General features: G+C 39.4%; 1 protein-coding gene across 1 annotated transcript in view; it reads left to right on the top strand.

The window, feature by feature from the left end:
• The window catches only part of KDM5A (lysine (K)-specific demethylase 5A), a 46,651-nt gene that overhangs the window by 25,006 nt on the left and 4,277 nt on the right, over positions 1-17,368 (top strand). Inside the window, exons 17-25 of the mRNA XM_010014168.1 lie at positions 2,923-3,040; positions 5,906-6,261; positions 6,739-6,877; positions 7,819-7,998; positions 9,435-9,596; positions 10,780-11,331; positions 12,103-12,246; positions 15,340-15,499; positions 15,754-15,974. Coding sequence (XP_010012470.1) covers positions 2,923-3,040; positions 5,906-6,261; positions 6,739-6,877; positions 7,819-7,998; positions 9,435-9,596; positions 10,780-11,331; positions 12,103-12,246; positions 15,340-15,499; positions 15,754-15,974 — 2,032 coding nt within the window. The remainder of the gene's footprint in view (positions 1-2,922; positions 3,041-5,905; positions 6,262-6,738; positions 6,878-7,818; positions 7,999-9,434; positions 9,597-10,779; positions 11,332-12,102; positions 12,247-15,339; positions 15,500-15,753; positions 15,975-17,368) is intronic.

Below are 17,368 nucleotides of genomic sequence, written 5' to 3'. Positions count from 1 at the left end.
TAGAGGGAAAAACATAATGAAAGTGAGTCTCAACACTGACTCATAGAATGGTTTGGGTTGGCAGGGACCTGAAATATCATCTAGTTCCAACCGCCTGCCATGGGCAGGGACACCTTCCACTAGACCAGATTGCTCCAAGCCCCGTCCAGCCTGGCCTTGAACACTGCCAGGGATGGGGCAGCCACAGCTTCTCTGGGCAACCTTCTCCAGTGCCTCAGCACCCTCACAATAAACAACTTCCTAATACGTAATCTAAATCTGCCCTCTTTCAGTTTAAAGCCATTCCCCCTTGTCCTATCACTACTTACTTTTATGAATGTTTGCATGTTAGGTAGCAAGGTGAAGAACATAGCTTAAAGGAATGGAAAGAAAATCTGCTTAAAACACTGGATTGCAAAGCAAAATGCTTGAAAATAATGAAGTACCAATTGCGGTTGGGGCTAGCACAGTTTTATCTTTTGGTACATCATTTCTTAAAGATACTTAAAATTTTGGCAGCCATTTTGAAGTTGCAGTTCCTATTGTGGTGGTGGTGGATTTACTGGAAAATGCAAAGGAAATGTGTCTTGCCAGCATTGACCGAGACAAAAGGATCTTGGGGTGCAGAGCAGTGCAGTGAGCAGGAACAGTCCATAGTCTTACACAGTCTTTTTCTTCTGTCAGTTTAGACTCCCTTAGTTCTGTTTCCAGCCTTGCCTGTGGCTGTCTCAGTGTTACTCTGTCCCCACCTCAGCAGTCTGCTGGATGTGTCCCTTTGTTTTGCTGTCGTAAGCCTTCAGCAGTGTATTCTTCCTTCTCTCCTAAGCATTCTGTGCACCGAGTAAAAGTCCCATAGAATCATTTGATCAGGTGATCGTAACTTTTGTGCCAGCAGTTGTGTGGTAGACTTACAGCTTGCATTTCCTCCTTCCTCCAATGAATTTCCAGTGTAAGATTTAGTTTTGCAGGTGGTTGGGTTTTTTTGCATATGTAGTTTTTGTGTATAACTTAAGACTTTTCCAGGAATGGAGTAAAAAGTAAGTACTTTGTTAATTATAATACAAACCTTTACTACACAGAACATATGTTATAATTCCTTGAATATGAGCACTTAAATGTTAGTTAACCACAGTATAACACCTGATGAAATTGGAAAGCTGTTACAAAATAGAGAAGCATTTTTGCTCTATATGAAGGGGAAAGAAGGCTCTATTATTCGGCTTTTATTGCTTGTAGGGTCCCACTACCACAGAGGTCACTTAGAACTCTGGTCTGAGTGAGGAAAGCAGTGCTACAGGGGTTGAACTGCCCTGTTCTTAGTGAAGTTTAATTATTTTGGTAGCTCTCAGGTGTTCCTGGAATGTTACTGCTTCCTCCTCCTCCTGCTGTTGGAGCATGTCAACCTTCTCTCAACAGACATGCCTTCAGTTTATTATTTGCTGGATTACCAGCACTGTCCCAAGAAACACAAGGGGTAGAAAGATTTGACAGCTTTCAGTGGTGTGTCTGATCTAAAGCTGAAAGAATTCCATGGGGAAAAAGAAAATGACTTGTACATGCATCTGAGGGCTGTTGTATGCTAAATAGCAGTATGTTACAAAATTGAGGTTTCAGAGATTTTTTGAAGCCTCTTTGATGAACAGTGTTAGGGAATTTAGATACAGAGGTCATGCTCAGCTGCTTCTGCTATGTTTATGTTCATATTTAATACATGGAGAAGGATCACATTTACACAAAGGATAAGGCTATTAAAAAGGCAAATTAAAAATGAGTGTTTGAACAGAACAATTTGGCAGGGATTAAAGCAGCAATAAACTTATGGTCAAATGTAGCAAAAGAAAATCTATCCCTTATGCATCTGATTATATATAAACCTGAAAAATAGGTAATGTGTAGCTGTGAATGTGTCCAATATTCTAATCTTCTCTCTCTCCCCACTGTTGAAAGTTGTGAGTTTCCATAGGCAGGGATAGTTGTATGTCTTTGTGCAACATCTTGTGCAGTGTGCTGAGCCGTCTCATGTGACAGTCCATGGTTGGACTAGGGACAGAATGCCACTGCCGTGTTTCAGAGAGGTGCCCTCTCACAGGTCCAGTGCAGCCACCACTCCTTCTCACTGTTGCAGCAAGTCAAAGCCTTTAGTATTCTTCCCCTCCCCGCCAAGTTTAAATAGTATGTAATTATATTTGATCATTAATCTAAAGTGTTGCTTTTATAATTACATTTAAGTCAACAGGTTGAAAGATTTTTGGTTTTATTTTATGCTTCTATAGTAATAAAATGCAGATTCATTAGCAGGCAACAACTCTTCAGTGTTTAAAGTCTGTCCTGCTTGTGAAGTTATGTCTACCAGTGATATGTATACCAAGTGTTTAATTTGTGCAGCATGTCACTTTTAGGTCTTACTGCATTTCAGAGGGCTTGTTATACTTGCCTTAAATGATATTTAATGGAAGTGTCTTTGCAGAACATGTCCTACTTAATAGCAGTCTTCTGTTGCAAGGCCAGTTTCAGCAGTTCTCTGGCTACAAGAGTAAGCTCTAGAAAATAAAACTTCTTTTCAGAGCTTATTGCTGTTATGTGTCTCAGACTTCTTGTCAGTGTTTGCCATGGCAGTCAACTTCTTGAGCTGCCTAAAGCAGGCTTTTTGGGTCTGTGTTCTCTTACCTATTTGGAACAAACTCCATTTGAAAGTCATCTAGACAATCCTACTTAGGAAGAGCAGGGTGGATTCTCTTGAAGATGCTTAGAGGCAATATATTAAAATGTCTTCAAGATTTTGGAATTCTTGTGGAGGTTGGGGCTTTTTGAGTTTTAGAATGATGCAGTTTCTTTTTTATTATTTTAACATCTCAGTAATCTTGATAGCTTTCTGTCACTGGGATCCAGGAGTGATCATCTTGCCTCTTACTTAATATTGTTTAATTATGTCCTTTCATACAGCCGACAGAGCCAAGATAGTGGAAGGACAAGGACCAAGCTAACCATGGAGGAGCTTAAAGCATTTGTACAGCAGTTGTTTAGCTTGCCCTGTGTTATTAGCCAGGCCCGACAAGTAAAGGTAAGTTTGCATCTGCTCCTCAGGTAATGTCATGTTTTCTACTTGGTTCTGTTTTTGTGTTATGGATTTTTTTGTTTTCTTTGTTTGAAACATAGTATCACCTGGTGTAAAGGATGAAAGCCTTTTCCTGTAAGAATCAGTCCTGCACTGGCAAAGATGTATTGAATGGGGTGTTTCATTTCTATCTTCTAATACAAAGCCAGTAGCTGCTTTGCAACAATGTCTGTAGCCTTAAGACAGGAAGTAAAAGACTCTGGATAAATCTAGCTCAGTGTCTCCTTGGTTTACTGGTCTATAGTTTCCTGGGTCTTCCACCTTCCCCTTCTTGAAAATCCCATCTCCCCCTGCCTGTCGCTGTACAGGTGGCCCAGTTTTATCTCTCTGAACCAGTTACTCTTATTCCAGCATCATTAATGCTATCTACAGTGGTGGAACTTCCAGTTAAATCTTACCCTTTCTATGTTTTTTTGTGAAGGTTACATTGGTGTGCTTCTTTAGGGGAGAGGGAAAGCAATGCCACATTGGCAGTTGTTCTGTAAATGCTTCTCAGCCTTAGTTTCCAGGTCACAGCCCCCTTAATCTGTATGCATGGCCTGCATTTCTTGTCCTTCCTATATATCTTTGCGCTTGTCTTTGAATGAGTCTAGACCTAGACTAGTAAAGTAATCCAGATCAAACTGATTCCCCTGGCTGCTATTATCATTTGTCACCCTGGCAGTCTGTATTATAGCAAGTATTTTCAGCAGCAGTCTTAATTTGCTTGTGTCACTGATGATGAAATGTTAAATGGTGTTTCACCTGCTAACCAACTTCTAGAAAACTCCTTCAAGAAACATCCTTAATAAAGATTTTTTTCACCTTCAGAAATGATTCTTGAGATGTGCATTAATAAATGGTTAACATAAATGTTCTCCATTGATACAGATTTAAGAATGTTTTATAATGCTAGATTGAGAGCCTAAAATTCTAAACATTAACATATGTGCAGCTACCGTTACATGAACAAACATACAGTATAAAAATAAGTCTTGTATGAGAAGACCTCTTTTCCATGTTTATTAGTGTTAGTTATATCCTTCTAGTTATATTCATGAATTCTGTATTAACTCTTCCATGGTAGCTCAATGTCAGTATGGAGAAACTTTATTTTAGACTTTCTTGTCTTTATGATATTGGTGTCTTGTTGCTGAAAACAAGTACCTTCAGAAAGCTATAGTCTCCAGGTTGCAGATCTTTCAGGCCTGTTGGTGCTGACCTTTATCCCTCAAAGATGTTCTTCAGTGTGTTTCCCAGTAGCTAATAGAGTGGAAAGTATATTATCATCCTCATGTGGTAGGATGATTTAGTACACTTCTTTCCACATACAAACCAGAAATACTTACTAATACTTATTAATGAAATTTTATCATCAATTATTAATGGACCTATAAGATTGTTCTCAAAGGAGGTTTTTGTTTCTAATGTATTTAAAACCTGCTTCTAATTAAGGCATTATTTGTAGATGACAGAGCTGTGGGCATACAATAAACTCTTTTAACAATTTTATTTGTATTTTTGTCTACATATTTTCTCCCAATTAGTCTCACTTCCCTCTGCCCCTCAGCCTTAAGAAACTGTTTCTGTTCAAGTACTCTGCATGTGCATGTTCTTGAAGCTTCAACATAATCACTAGCCAATAAAATAAATATTGTCATTTTACTGGTTACAAACCATAGACTTTTAGTTGCTGAATGAATTTAGATAATGATCATTTATGCCTAAGCACTCGCTAACTTTCAGCATGGCGTTTGAATGCAATTATCCATCATAATGAATTGCAAAATAATTGTCATGTTGAATCATGAGTATTTTCTAACACAAAAGGCATTATAATTATTAAACTGTAATAATTCACTGTTGTCACTATGAAGCATTCAGCGTATGTTCCCTAAATCAAAATCTTTATAATGGGGATCTTGTTCTTTTTTGTAAACGCCTTCTGGTTTCCAGGCAGTCATGAAAAGCAGCATCAGACAAAAAGGGCAGTAAGCTAAGAGTTAGGAAACGCAGTTTTTGCTCCTTGTTGTGTCATCGACTTGTGCTCAGAAATACCTGTCTTTTTGTAAGAGACTCAGGAGTGAATCAATTGAGTAAAATGGTCTAATGTCCTTGAATGAATCTCCTGCAGAGATTCTTTCTTGTCTGTTTGCCATCTTTGATTTTTTTCACTGCAGTGCCAAAACAGGAGGATGAGGACAACTGCAGCAGTGCAGTTGGATTCCTGTGAAACTATCTCCTTTAATTAGAGGATTTTGCATTCCCATTTCTTTCCTTTGTCCAATAAACTGTGATGTGTTAAACTGGTGGGCCTGCTTTAGGAAAGAGTAATTTCAAATTTGACCATCATTATTCAATGATCTTTTGGTATTTATGTCCTTATACAACCGTGACTTGTTCTTTCTCCTTAGTGTGTTTCGTTCTTTGTGTATTACCATCATTATTGTAATGCCTCTGACACGAGGTTGAAAGGACTGTCTGTTTTCCCCCACTGTTTTAAAATTAATGTTGACCTCGCAGTGCTTAATACTCTGTTTTGTTGGGGACTGTAGTCAATTGCAGTTGTACTATTTTAGGTGCAGACTTTGATGCAACTTATGTGTTCAGTGAATGAAACATTAGGCTACTGAGTGAGTTTAGATGGTCTGTTACTTACTATGTGTCAGACTTGATGGCTTGTGACAATGGGTCGGCATTGTGTATAGAAGCTCTGACTGATTATGTGATTATCATGTAAGAATTCATAGGTGACTGATCCCTCAGTTAACTTCCCCCTTTGATTCTGTGGGCATTTTTTGCCTAATTGGTTTGTACTGTATGTTACTTCAGAATCTGCTTGATGATGTGGAAGAATTTCATGAGCGTGCTCAAGAAGCTATGATGGATGAGATCCCAGACTCTTCCAAGCTGCAGGAGTTGATAGACATGGGCTCTGGCCTTTACGTAGAACTTCCTGAGCTGCCAAGGCTGAAGCAAGAACTGCAGCAGGCACGGTGGCTGGATGAGGTGAGGTCCACCCTCTTGGACCCCCAGAGGGTCACCCTAGATGTGATGAAGAAGCTGATTGACTCAGGTGTGGGCTTGGCACCACATCATGCTGTAGAGAAAGCCATGGCTGAGCTGCAGGAGCTGCTTACAGTCTCGGAGAGGTGGGAGGAGAAGGCCAAGGTCTGCCTGCAGGCCAGGTGAGTGTTCCTTTGCGAATTTTCTTCTTACAGGTCACGCACTTCTTGGATTCTCAGCCTCTTTTGAGGAGTGTGGTGAAAACTGGGGCTTTGAAGCTGTAGTGTGTGGGCTTTTTACTTCCCAGCAGTTTGATTGCTCAGAGTTGGATTTGAGGTTGTTGATGAATTGCAGAAGAATTGATTGCCTGTCGTGCTGCAGAAGGCTGTGATTGTTGCTGCTGTCTTTGCTATTCATCCCTCTTGACAAAAAACACTGAGTAGGCTACACAAGACAGCTTCCTCAATGTTAGAGTTTGAGTCCATCAGGTTTTCTCACCTTTGCTATTCTTTGGTAACCAATAGCGCCCTCCAAGAGTAGAGCCATGGTATCTTACACTTCAGTGTAGTGATGAAGTTGCATCACCAGCCTGTCACATTTACGGCTGTAGTTAACTGGCATTTTGAGAGAAGGCTGGAATTGAGTTTTTCTTACTCTAGACCACGCCAAAGTATGATGGCTCTGGAGGGCATCGTGAATGAAGCAAGGAACATCCCTGCTTACCTGCCCAATGTGCTGGCACTGAAAGAAGCCCTGCAGCGGGCTAGAGACTGGACAGCCAAAGTGGAGGCCATTCAGGTAGGGGTTAAAGCAGGGTCTGGAATCTTCTGCTTGCATCCTTTTATTTAGACATATTCTTTATTCTAGTGCCTCTACCCACAAAGGTGACCTGAAGGGAAGCCTTGCTGTAGCTGTTAATGTGTGCTTACCATAGCTCATGTGCTTGAATTTCTTTTTGTGCTGCTGTTTCCCCATTGGTTATCCGATTTCTATTTCCCTTCCATTTATGCATTTCGTGGGGGATGGAAAAGCTGGCAAATTCATTATGATACATATGTAACTCCCAAAGGGTATTTGGTATTGAAACTCTTCCGCATGCTGTCACTGTAAACACTTAACTGCAGCAGCAGATGTTATGCTCACAGGTGTTTGGTTTTGGAGCTTGCTGCGGAAAATTTTGATTGTTTATTCTCCCCAGAATGGTGTGTAAGATTTAATGTCACTGATGGTTGAAATTTTAAATCTGGAATAGATGGAAGTTGTGATATTTTTAGTTCAGTAGCCTCCCCTTCTACTGGTCTACCCACAGAACTTGATCCAAAAAGGACGTGGCTTCTGTGGTATTTCTAGGTGTTGATGTCTGGACTGCAACTGTTATTCTTACATCAGTTATTTGTTGGGAACTGAAGTGAGAATCCCAATTGATTTCACATCAGCCCCTGTAGAAATCTTGGATGTAGTAGCTTGCTGTTAAGCAGACAGCCTTTAAGACAACTGTATAGAAATAGAATGTTGTCTTATTCCCTAAGCCAGCTAGCTGTGTCAGAATGACTGAAAATAAAAACTCTGTGAGAGAGGGTTTTTTAAATATCAGTAAGATTGAAATACTGCCCTCCTTCCCTTTACTTGCCTATGGACCTCTATTTTACTCAGTTACAAAGTAGTGTATGGCTTGAAATTAAGCTGGCCATTGATATAATGGTGGAATCGCTGGCTTAAAAAAGTTTCTTCTGCCCCAGAATGGGAGCAACTATGCCTACCTGGAGCAACTGGAGAGCTTGTCTGCCAAAGGCCGCCCAATACCAGTGCGTCTTGATGCCCTGCCACAGCTGGAGTCACAGGTAGCTGCGGCACGTGCCTGGAGAGAGCGCACAGGAAGGACCTTCCTGAAGAAGAACTCAAGCTACAGTCTGTTACAGGTGAGCAACAGACACTTACGTGTCAGCTTTTAGGAATTAGTCTCGATGGCCCTCTGTGGTCCAGAGGGAACAGTTTGTTCAATTAAAGCAGGTTAAAGCTCCTTTTGAGACTAGAATATAGTAAGAAACTTCAGCCGTTCTCAGGTGAAAAGAATGAAAAAGGCAAAAAGTCTGTGTTTGACTAGTCTTGTTTTATGTGTAGACAACCTCACCTGTTACTTTTGAAGAAACAGATTAAAACTCTCCTTTTTTGGGAGGGGTTAAAAAAAAAGGATTTCTCTTTCTATGTAATTGTAGAAATGTAAGCCTGAAATGGACATAGAAGCTGTCTTCAGTTGATGAATGTTTAAACTTGTTCCGCTGCTTAGATGCTAAGAAAATAGATTAGGTATATGCTATTTAATATAAGAAAAATTAAGCCAGCCACTGTTTATTTAACTTCAATGAATGTAGTCACTGTCTTTGTTTTAATAAAAGTCATTCATGTGTTTGAATATTTATCGTATCTACTTGACAGGCTTTCCTTTTTGACGGAAAACAATTCCAGTTCTTTCAGTGCTTTCTTGCAGGCTCTATTTTTCATACTCCTTATCTTGTTGCTATTCTTCGTGGTTTGTCTTCACTTTCAGCGTGATGTCCAAAACCAGACAGAATCCTCTCACTATGGTTTCCTGTAATTACATCTTGTCTCCAAAGGGATACTGCTGTTTAATGTTTCCCAATGGGATCTGTTCCTTACTGCAACATCACACTGATTTCTGTTCAGTTTATGAGCTCTAGGACTCTAGGTCCAAATTTCTTTCTCTGTATTCTTCTGCCTGACTAGTTCCTTAATATGCTCTGGTTTTGCCTTTGACTGTTGTCCTACATGTATCAATTTGAAGTTTCCTGTACTGAATTCAATTTGCTGGATTTTATATTTAAGTATGCCTTCCAACTAATCAAGGTGACTTAAAATGTAATTCTTGTCCATAAAAGTGCTTTACAGCCTCTCATGTTTGATATTAAAAGGAGTATAGCATATTTTTCAATTGTTTCAGCCACAAAATTGCTGATGTAAATATGAAATCATGGCAGATCTTTAAGACTTGAAATTGAGGAAGGTGCTTGAAGTGAATAACTGTTAAACTACTGATACCTAATTGCATACAGTATTTCAGTTAGCTATATAAATGATAGTTTAACCTGAATAGATTTTGTAATTTCAGTGCTTTCAGGTTGACCTGCCACATCACTGTCCATACGTATGAAATACTTACATCTTCTTCCTAGCATTGACAGATACCAAAGCTGTTAGATTGCAGAGTATTTTTTGCCTTCTGACACTGTTGTAATTGCTTTATTAGATGTTCTCGTATGTCCCTGAAATCGTAACATTATAGATTAGAGTTTTTTGTTCTTGGCTCTGACAGTATAAGTTTTTGTGGTTATTACAGGTTCTGAGCCCTCGGACTGATATTGGTGTTTATGGGAGCAGTAAAAATAGGCGTAAGAGGGCAAAGGAGTTGATGGAGAAGGAAAAGGAGAAAGATCTTGACTTGGAATCCCTAAGTGAACTGGAGGATGGGCTGGAGGAGGCCAGGGACACTGCAGCTGTGGTAAGGAGCAATGAAAGATAGTATCTTCTGATATGTGGGTTTAATTTGTCTCTGATCTGTGTAGATATTATGGAAGTACTGATAAATGAATCTCACTGAAAGAAAATCTCATTTTGTTTGACACAAGTTGAACTGTATTCTTTAATTGCAGTGAAGGTAGAGGAAAGCACAGTTCAGAGTGTAAGTGCTGGTATTTAATATATATTTGGTTATGTGTAAGACTTAAATGCTTGGGTTAATAACTGTGGCTGCTCATCTAGTATTAATAACGTTTATTGAAACCCCGTCAAATAATGTGGAATGAGGTGCAGCTCTACCTTGAGCAATACCAAGACACATTTGGTTAGGTTGATTTCAAGGGCAGCCTGTAAATGCTTGATCACAGAAACTAGGCTGGAGGGGAATGTTACATTTGATTCCTCTGTGTTGGGAGGATATTGATGCAGCTTGTCAGAAGAATTTGCTGTCATTTGGGTGCCCTTTCTCCAGGAACAAAGTAAATATATGCAGGCTCATTAATGTGGCTTATGCAAAGTCTGTTTTACCTTATGTCATGGTTTAAGCCCAGCCATGGGGCCATAAGGGTTGAGATAACAAGAGTGTGTCAAAACAAATTTGTTATAAACAGTCATTGTTTTGGGTTAATAGTCACTCATCACAATGTTGATTTATTTGCTTTTGGAGTTCTTGTGCTTAGTCTCACAGTTTCTTTATGTCACACCTTACTTGCAGCCAGTATTTGTTATTTTCTTGTTTATTGGCTTTGAGGCCTGAGCTCAGGTTCTGGTAAGCAAACGGCTCCTTGGTGCTGAGTTACTGTCTGGACTTAAACCAGGACACCTTAGTATGCTTTGTTACAGTTACTTGAATGGAAACATTGAGGAAATTCAAATTGCTTCAGGAGATACATGGTCATTCGATGCTTCTCATGCGGAGTCAGCATTGAGACAATGCTCACCTGCATTGTCTTAGTAGAAGGACTCATAGGAGTAATGAGTAATTGAGGAGGAGGTATTTTAGCTCATGTTTTCATTAGATCACACAATTCCTAGATTTTGGGCTAGTTTAACTAGGGAGATCTCTTAGTATTTTTTGTGGGGTTTTTCCCCCCATGATGCTAATAAAATGTAATCTCTGTTACCTGCGAAGGCTGTGAATGGTTTTTTTTGTCTTTGCTGGTCAGGTGGCTATATTTAAGGAGCGGGAGCAGAAGGAGATCGAAGCCATGCATGCTCTCAGGGCAGCTAACCTGGCCAAGATGACTATGGTGGATCGAATCGAAGAAGTCAAGTTCTGTATCTGCCGCAAAACAGCTAGTGGATTCATGCTACAGTGTGAGCTGTGCAAAGACTGGTTTCACAGTGGCTGTGTGCCCCTTCCCAAAACAAGTTCTCAGAAGAAGGGCACTAGTTGGCAGGCCAAAGAAGTGAAGTTTCTGTGTCCACTTTGCATGCGTTCTCGAAGGCCACGGCTTGAGACAATACTGTCTCTACTGGTGTCCCTGCAGAAGCTACCTGTGCGGCTGCCGGAAGGGGAGGCATTGCAGTGCTTGACGGAACGTGCCATGAGTTGGCAGGATCGAGCACGGCAGGCTTTGGCCACTGACGAGTTGTCTTCTGCTTTGGCGAAGCTTTCTGTGCTTAGCCAGCGAATGGTGGAGCAGGCAGCACGGGAGAAAACAGAGAAGATCATCAGTGCAGAGCTACAGAAAGCAGCAGCTAACCCAGACCTGCAGGTAGGGATGAGGATATTTTGTTCTTTACTGTGCTTGTCTTTCAGTGTGTCAAAATGCCTTACCTTTCTTGGAGAAGCTTGGGGTAGATGGAAGGGCAGTTAAAAGCTGAGAATTAGACATAACAAAATTACTCAGTTCAGTGCTCCTCAGTCTCAGGCCATAGCTGGCTTCAGTCATTTGCGTGCTGCTCCAGAAACACGTCTGTTGCTTTGTATTCATTGTCAGTAGTAACTGCTGAAGGTGCTTGTGAGAAACATGGGTTCAGATATAACAGCAGGCTAAGGGCCTGAAGATGTGTAAAGCTGTGGCTACTTTGGTGTCCAAATTCCATTTCACTCTTGACAGAATTAAAGGTCTCAATATTTATAATTTCTCATGGATTGTCATTTTAGGGCATTTGATGTCTTGCTGGTAAATAACAGCGATGATTATAGGTAACCACTGGTACTTCTACAGCTGACCTCTTTATCTTGAGATTAAAGTTAGATAATGCAGTGGTGAAGAAGTACACAGGCTATAATTTGGTAGCACTGAACAGCAGTATCTAGATCTTGCTAGTCACTATTATTCAAAAACATGGAAATAACATAGAACCTATTCCTTGGGTATTTATCTTCACACGTTGCTGTAAGTAGGCTTTTTTGTGACTGCCCAGGCAGTTACCCTCAGGCCAAAAGAACTACTGGTTTCTTTGGGAGTAACTGCTTAGCATTTTTAAAGATATTTCTGGAAATTGTATTGCTTCATTCCCATATTCCGTTTTAATTTTAGGGACACTTGACTAGTTTCCAGCAGTCAGCCTTTAACAGAGTAATAGGGAGCGTGTCCTCATCCCCACGGCAGACTTTGGATTATGATGATGAAGAGACAGATTCTGATGAAGACATCAGGGAGACATATGGCTATGACATAAAGGTAAGTAATTCAATGTGGATTGTCTGTATGGAATTAATTCAGAACACCTGTTTTTATTGATCCATTTTATTTCAGAATGTTTTTTGTATCTGAAACTATCACTGTGCATCCTGTCCTGGCTTATGTTGCAAAAGAGGTACTTCTTGCTTTTATCTTAATGTCTCAGTTCTGGACTATCGGAGAGTTCTGTAATGTTTTCATTTAAAATTTCCAAATGTCCTGTTTGAGTTTCAAAGGTGCTTTTTAGTGCTAAGGAAAAAAGATTCTCAGGGGATTTGTATTTATAATACCATAAAGGATAAACACATCTTTATGCCGCATTAGAGATAACACGTATAAGTGCCTATATGGAATGCTCTTCAACAGTTTTCACTATAGCAAAAAATTAGTCTTTGAATACTGCATGCCCTATAAGAAGTTTGCTAATGCCAGAGCTTCTTTTGCATTTTCATACCTTGCCATTCAACCCTCATATAAAGGATTTACATGTCTTCAGTTTTGGATGTGTGGAAATACTCAAGGCTAGGTGCCTGGACCATGTTGTGAACTCAATGTATGGATTCAGTTCAGAAATTGTAACTGCAGTTAAATTTTTAAAATACTTTTAACTAGAGAAGAACTGTCATGAGAAAAGGCAATAGTAGAGATAGCCAAGTGTTTTCAATGTGATGTATTTCACTTCAGAACTTCTGAAATGTCTTTTAGGTATATGCAGAGACAAAAGCAATGCCACTGTGCGATCTTGTGCAATGTTTTCTTTTTGGCAGTAGTGTCATATCTACCTTAAAAGATGGAAACTTAAGAGACACTGTGGTCACGTAAATTCTCCTAAAGCAGATTTTATGGTTCATAAAGGGACAGCAAATTTTCCAGATTTGATTTGCCTCAGTCTCCTATTTAGTATTTTGATTCTAAGCAGCTTTATGCAAATATACACATTTGTCTTACAATCCCATGTGAAGTGGCAACCAGAGTACATTGCAGTTGGGTGCTACAGCTGTTAATTTAGTTTTATATGGAAAAAAATAAATATTCCAAACTTACTTGCATGAGGAGTCATAGTAAGGCATTTCTGAAAGATGTAGCATCTTCTGAGGCTGTGATAAAGCCTGTAGCAAGAAAGATGGCATATGCTTGTGTGTCTGAGTGATTTGAGGGTTTTGCAGGGGTATAATTTTGTTTAATGATTCTGTTGCCATGATTTCAAAACCTGTGTTACTTAACTCTTTTGGTTTGGATGTCCATCACTATATTAAATGTAAAACCTAAACCCAGAAATCTGTCAAAGCAAAGCTGATGGGGACCAGAAATGTCTTTTGTTAGGTCAATTAACATAATTGGAATAGAAGACTCGTTTTCAGGCAACCAGATTCTTCCCGTCTAAACTAGGAACAGCAAAGTTGCTTTAATTATTTTTATACTATTCGCTTTCAAGGATTGGGGTTTTTTTTTTTTTCCAGTTTATGATCTATAAATGTTTTCCAGTGGAGTGATGTGTTTTAAGAAAATGTGTACAGATCATGATGTATCATATATGAATTTGGTCTTAATAAACTGTGGACCCTGTAGAAGTAATACCTTGGATGCCTAAGGATCCATGGACTGTATTTCAAAAACCATGGTCTCTGACATCTCAAGTGCAAGTGGTTACAAAAACAGATGTGAAAAGGCCTGCTTGATTAGATTGTGCTGCTTCTAATTAAAACATGATTCTTGCCAGCAAATACTTTGAGTATTTGCACTCATATACTTTGAGTGCAATAGTTAGACTTGGTTTATTTTGTTCCAAGCGGACTGATTCACTTGTCAGATTTACTGCAAATTTTCTTCACCTTTAATTGCTGTAATTTTTGTCTCATGTATTCTCATTCGTTCACACCTGTGTTGCCTGTGGCCACCAAATGGTGATATCTTTTTATTAATTTTCCCTATTGACCCTGAATTTTCTTTAATGTAATGTAATATGATATCCAGAACTAGATATTGTATGAGATATAACTTCTACTGCGTAGGGAGAAATATCATCCCCTTTCTGAATATATTTCTTCTACCTTTTCATCTGGGCAGTTTAAATCTGAATTTCCCACATGTAGTTCTGCTCTGAAATCATTAGTTTGCACTTCACTTCCTTTAAAGTATATAACTGAAAGCCAGAGAGAGATTGCCATTCTTAAATGCCCTTTTTATGTCATGAAATGGCAGTGTCTGGGTGGTACAGTTTCCTGAGTTGGCCATTTTGGGACCCACAGAGCTAATATTCAGGTAAATGTTGTCAATACTGCTCTAGAGCCTTTCTCTTCTTTTAAACCAGCTGCTTGGGTTTTATTGTTTCCTGAAAGATTTCAGTCGTATGCAGCATGCTAAGTATATTTAACCTCTTTTCCAGTTCCATCATGAATATGATGGGGTAGCAAAGTTTTGGAAAGTAGTGAGGAAATGGGCAGCTGGTTGAGGAGATTAACCTTATTAATTCCACTTGAAGGGGTAAGTAAGAAGAGGCAGAAGTTAGTACTAGTGGGCATCAGAGAATCTACTCAGAAGGGTGTATTTGTTCTCTGGATTCTTTGCCTAATGTAATGCAAAGTCAAACAAAGCTTCTCCCACTGCTAAGAGATCAGGAATCTTCTCTTAGTGAATCCACCTGCACCTGAAGGCATGCATCCCATTTCAGAATGTGATCTAAGAAGTGAAGCATCAGTCCTTCACAATTCTTTGAGCATCTTTCACAATGTATTGAGCTGAACATAAGCCAATGCTGTCATTATTCTGTTCATTGAAATATTCACAACAGTCTCAAATATTACAGCTGTCTTCCTTTCAGTGTTCAGTCCTATCTTAAAATGGTTCAAGAATGCCATAGAAGTCCTAAACATGAACTGTAAATCTACTGACCTATCCCCATAGTTGCTGTGTTCATCCACTATTATAAGTAGGGGGATGTAACTTTTACCTTTTCACATGGTCTTGGTGTCTGGTGGGGTGCTTCAAAGTAGTGTTTAGGAACAGTAGGCTGGTCAATCTTAGGAGAATTTGTATTGAAGTAGCTGTTTTCTGGATCCAGATATTGCATGTTTTTCTGTGGTTCTTTTTCAGGACAACATCAGTGTAAAATCTTCTAGCAGCTTGGAGCCCAATTTGTTTTGTGATGAGGAAATCCCCATTAAATCAGAGGAAGTGGTGACACACATGTGGACTGCTCCCTCATTCTGTGCCGAACACGCATATTCATCTGCTTCTAAAAGCTGCTCTCAAGGTATTTGCTTTTGTGTATGTTGAGTTAAAATGGAAGAGATAGCTGAGTGGTCAGTAAGGAGCTGCAGAGGAGATGATGTCTGTAGGAAGGTGAGTAGAGTTACGTTGCAGTTAGTTTCCTGATATATAAACCTGTGTCAATGTTTTTGCTTGGGGTTGTCTCCCTCTTTAGGTTTTTGTTGTAAAAAGTATGTAAATGTTTTTGGTTTTGATCTCTTCCTTTTATGCTTACATGACTTGTCTCCTGTCTGAAAGGTTCTAGCACTCCAAGGAAGCAGCCTCGGAAGAGTCCACTGGTACCTCGCAGTTTGGAGCCACCTGTACTGGAGCTGTCACCTGGAGCGAAAGCTCAGCTAGAAGATCTAATGATGGTAGGCGATCTGCTGGAGGTGTCACTGGATGAGACTCAGCACATCTGGCGGATTCTACAGGCTACTCATCCACCCTCTGAGGACAGGTTCCTTCATGTTATGGAGGTATGGAACTTGAAGTAATATTCTGGTATGAAAAAAAAACAACCCACCATGTTGTCTTTGTTTTGTTTTAAATATAATCTTGGGTAGTTGAGTGCTTAGTTACTCAACATGTTTGGATTTCAACCAGAGAGTAGTAGATCCAGAAAATAACAGAATAGGAGCCCCAAAAATTCAGTTCTTGATCACTGAAGCCATAGCACTGTCCTCCGCAATTCACCATATTTTGAACAGTTTTCTCAGGCAATTCCATATGCAAACCTTATTAGAAAATACAAGGTCAGGGAAGGAAAAGCTGTTCTTGATTATGCTTGGAACTGCTCTGCAAAAGAATTGAAAGAAACTTTTAGGAAGATGGAAAGCCTACACTTAGCTTGAATAACTTGATACTTGTATGTTGCTGAACTTTGGTTGTTAATGGGGAAAGAACACTTTTTTAATGAAACATGGTTTGGTAATGAAGGTAATAAGATCCCTATCCTTAGAATAACACAGACATAGCAGTGAAGACGCACTGATCACTTTGGTCAGCTGACAATGAATGAGGCAGGTTTATCTGCTGAGGTCTAGTGAAAATCACTTAGCCTCATTCGTGTGGTGGGTAAGGAATATGTGCTGAAAGAGAGGATAAGCTCTTGCGTTGAAGAGCTGTACTAGAACCCATCCTTTATGATCTGTCAGCTGAGGTTAGGGGTCAGTTTGACCATGTGTAGTTAGGGAGTATATGATTGGTTTTTTGGGTTACTGAACTGCACAGGTAATATATTGAAGATGGTTCTTGAGTTCTTGTACAGTAATACAAGATGGAAGATTACATGCTGTGAACAGTGAGGTTAGATGAGCATATTAATTGGTAGTCTCATTTTCTGAGTGTCATCTGTATACAATGGATAAGTCGAAGTTGACAAACTGCCATCGGTTAGGACAGTAGTATAAAGCAGACCCTCTCTCCAAAGAAGTACTACTTTAACATGTTTTGATCCATGTACTTCACAAGTTTAATGTTCTTTTAATGTAATGGGTTTAGCATGGAATTGATTGAAGAACAGTTTGAATGCCAGCAAATAGCTATTCATAAATAGTATGTTAGGCTGTTACACTGATAGTTAAGTACAGCTCTTTTTTCTGGTTAACCCTTACAAATAGTTGTTCGACTAGAACTACTCATTTTGAATTGAATACCTTTCTATGTCTAGTCACATGCAAAATAAGTACACTTTATAAACTAATCTTCAGAGGCTTTGTTTTTGTGTGGAGTAGCTATATTAAGTAATGTGCAGTAGATAGTCTTTCTTTACTGCATTGTAGTATGTCCTTAATCTATTAATAACTACTAAAGTTGAAGTATATAGCTGAATTAGCTGAAATTGTGTCAGTCCAGTTTGTACAAAGGACCT

The sequence above is a fragment of the Nestor notabilis genome, unplaced genomic scaffold (assembly GCF_000696875.1).
Source record: "Nestor notabilis isolate BGI_N333 unplaced genomic scaffold, ASM69687v1 scaffold1205, whole genome shotgun sequence".
In the NCBI taxonomy this organism is placed as follows: Eukaryota; Metazoa; Chordata; class Aves; order Psittaciformes; family Psittacidae; genus Nestor; species Nestor notabilis.
This window is presented reverse-complemented; position numbering and strand designations above follow the sequence as displayed.